At 32.2% G+C, this 2,500-nt stretch overlaps 1 protein-coding gene across 2 annotated transcripts in view; it reads right to left on the bottom strand.

Moving 5' to 3' along the window:
* Window positions 1-2,345, bottom strand: part of LOC113810109 (PAT complex subunit CCDC47) — a gene marked incomplete at its 5' end in the record, with an annotated part of 2,621 nt that extends 276 nt beyond the window's left edge. The window contains 3 exon segments of one of the 2 annotated variants that reach the window (XM_070121931.1): window positions 1-484; window positions 1,275-1,306; window positions 2,256-2,345. The exon segment at window positions 1-484 is cut by the window's left edge and continues 276 nt beyond it. In XM_070121931.1, the coding sequence (XP_069978032.1) occupies window positions 1,301-1,306; window positions 2,256-2,345 (96 nt within the window). 2 annotated transcript variants of the gene reach the window in all.
* Between the last annotated feature and the right edge of the window lie 155 nt (window positions 2,346-2,500).

Raw genomic sequence — 2,500 nt, 5'->3', positions numbered from 1 at the left:
TATTATTAGTACTTAGTAACAATGCATGGAACATACAAAAGAGGAATGAATTTGTGATGAATAACAATTTTTCCTATTGCATACCTAGAAGTATCACAGGAATGAAAAACTTCATACAACTTTGCTCTTCAGAAAACAACAAGCACAACATTCTATCTGTTCATAACATCATCCCTGTACAAAGTGCTATCTATGGAGCCCAGGCACACATAGTCTTGTGATCCATTCTTTGTGAAACACTGTACAAATAACTTCTCCCCGCAATGGTACACAAACAGGAAAAGACATAGAAAAAATCAAACTCAAAGCCTGTCACACACGCAGAAACAAGTCTGACAGGGACGGCACTGCACAGGAAAAATTCTATCACATGTGATGACATGCTTTCGATAATTTAAAGGACCAAGGTACACTACTTTCACCAAACTTACCAAAATAAACACATCTTGTACTCTTCTACATACACCATATTCTCTTATGAAGTCTGAAAATAGGAAATTTCACATTACTCTCATTTCTGCTATGAGAGTAAATCTGGTGTAATAAAGCACTGTTTATGATATATGTATTACAGCTATAAGTTATGTTTAGCTATTATATGAAGCATTAAGAGTAATTATTCTGGGTGATTCACAATATTTTCTGTGGCAAATAGAACAAACCAAAAAAACTTTGGTTCTTGCATGTAAAAAAAAAAAATCTTGAAATGTTAAACCTATGTTTGGCCAAGCATTCATAAACTTTCCTTTGATTAATCACAATCATGAGATATTACTCAATATATATAGATAAGAGCCTGGATCAGAGCTCTATTAAACAATAAGAAGTTATCATCAAAGTTTCAGATCAGTACATATTTCTCTTTTTCCTCCCTTTTTCTGGCTAAAATGTGAAAGAGCAGGCTACAAATAAATGAAGTAGAAATTATCTAAATCAGAATCTCTCAAAATCAAATAAATATATTTTGAAGAAGATATAGGAAAATTTGGCACTTTTAACAAGCATCTGACAAATATTGATGAATATCCCGTAAACATTGAATCAAACAAAACTGTTTTCATTTATGTATCAAATAAAACTGAAAACTAAAGTAAAGAAATGGAAAATCAGGGTAACAAAGTTCTAATAAGAAAAATAAAGTAGTCCTTGCTCAATTCCACCTTTCTGATTACTTTTTTTTTAGTCTTTACCCAATTTCCTCTTACAACTACCATCACAAATCCTATTTCAGTGTCAATTGCCACAGTCGTCTGCAGGGATTTTGGGATTCATACCTGAGTAATTCGTCCTCGTTAAATCTTCACACCTGTAGAAATAAATAAAACTTCAAATAAATAAAATGTTATAAATCAAGGTAAAGAGAAAATATCAAAATCAAAATCAATTCTGAATCAAAAGATAAGCAACTCAACAACAAACATTAAAAAACATTAAGCAACAACAAAAAAAATATATTCAACACAACAGTCAACATAATCATAACAGTAACTGGACTTAATTGACCTAAAGAATTAATATCCTTCTGCATTTTAGTTTGAAACTCCTCGTCCCACTCAAGCTGGTTTCTCTATATGTTCACAAATCATGTCTTAGAAATGTCAAAGGTTCGTACAAGGATGTAAAACATTGCTGACTTCATACTATTGTGGATCGCAGTGTCTTCTCTACAGATAATGTAATGACAGCTTTTAGACTAAGTAATTACTGGAAGTGAGAAAATGCAAATCTAACCAACTTTATACTAAAAGTATACATGAAAATACTGATAATGATACATGTACATATATCATCAAATTACATTAATCCTTGACTCATTTCCTGCCTGACAACTCAAATCCCAATTGAACATATGGGACATGATGAAGAATATATATGGAAAGGTAAAACAGTTACTTTTGCCAGGCCTCAATCTGGTCAATAATGAAATTTATCAACTTCTATTTCTCCTTTCATCCACATTTCAATAATAAAATAATCTTTCTCCCTCTTTCCTCCTAGTACACATTAATCTCAACCATAAAACCTGCCACACCAAGTCAACTATACTGATTCTATATCCACATTTGGGAACCTTGCAAAAACACAGCAAATAAACTCCTTTCAGCTTCTTGGATTATAAATCCAGCCAATTTCACTGCTCAACTCACCATGTAATCGTTATAAGATAGACATTTCTGGATTTAAAAAATAAAATAAAATAAAAGATAAATAAATATTACATAATAATAAATACAGGAGGCCTACGAATGCATCACCTTGAGCTGCTTCATTTTGGGGGCTCGGCGTTTCATCTGGCGTCGATGTTCACGTTCTTCCCACTTGCGTTGCTTGTCTGGATCATCAATCTGTCAACAAGAAACAGACTATGGTACATCAAAGAAAACAATTCCCATACATGCACAGTGATAAATTGGCAGAGGTTCACTTAATGAAGTAAATTAATTCTTGTTAAATCTTTCAAATTAATCTTACACTACTGGGGTAATATGTAAATTTCATT

This window comes from Penaeus vannamei, chromosome 5 (assembly GCF_042767895.1).
Source record: "Penaeus vannamei isolate JL-2024 chromosome 5, ASM4276789v1, whole genome shotgun sequence".
Classification (NCBI taxonomy): Eukaryota; Metazoa; Arthropoda; class Malacostraca; order Decapoda; family Penaeidae; genus Penaeus; species Penaeus vannamei.
This window is presented reverse-complemented; position numbering and strand designations above follow the sequence as displayed.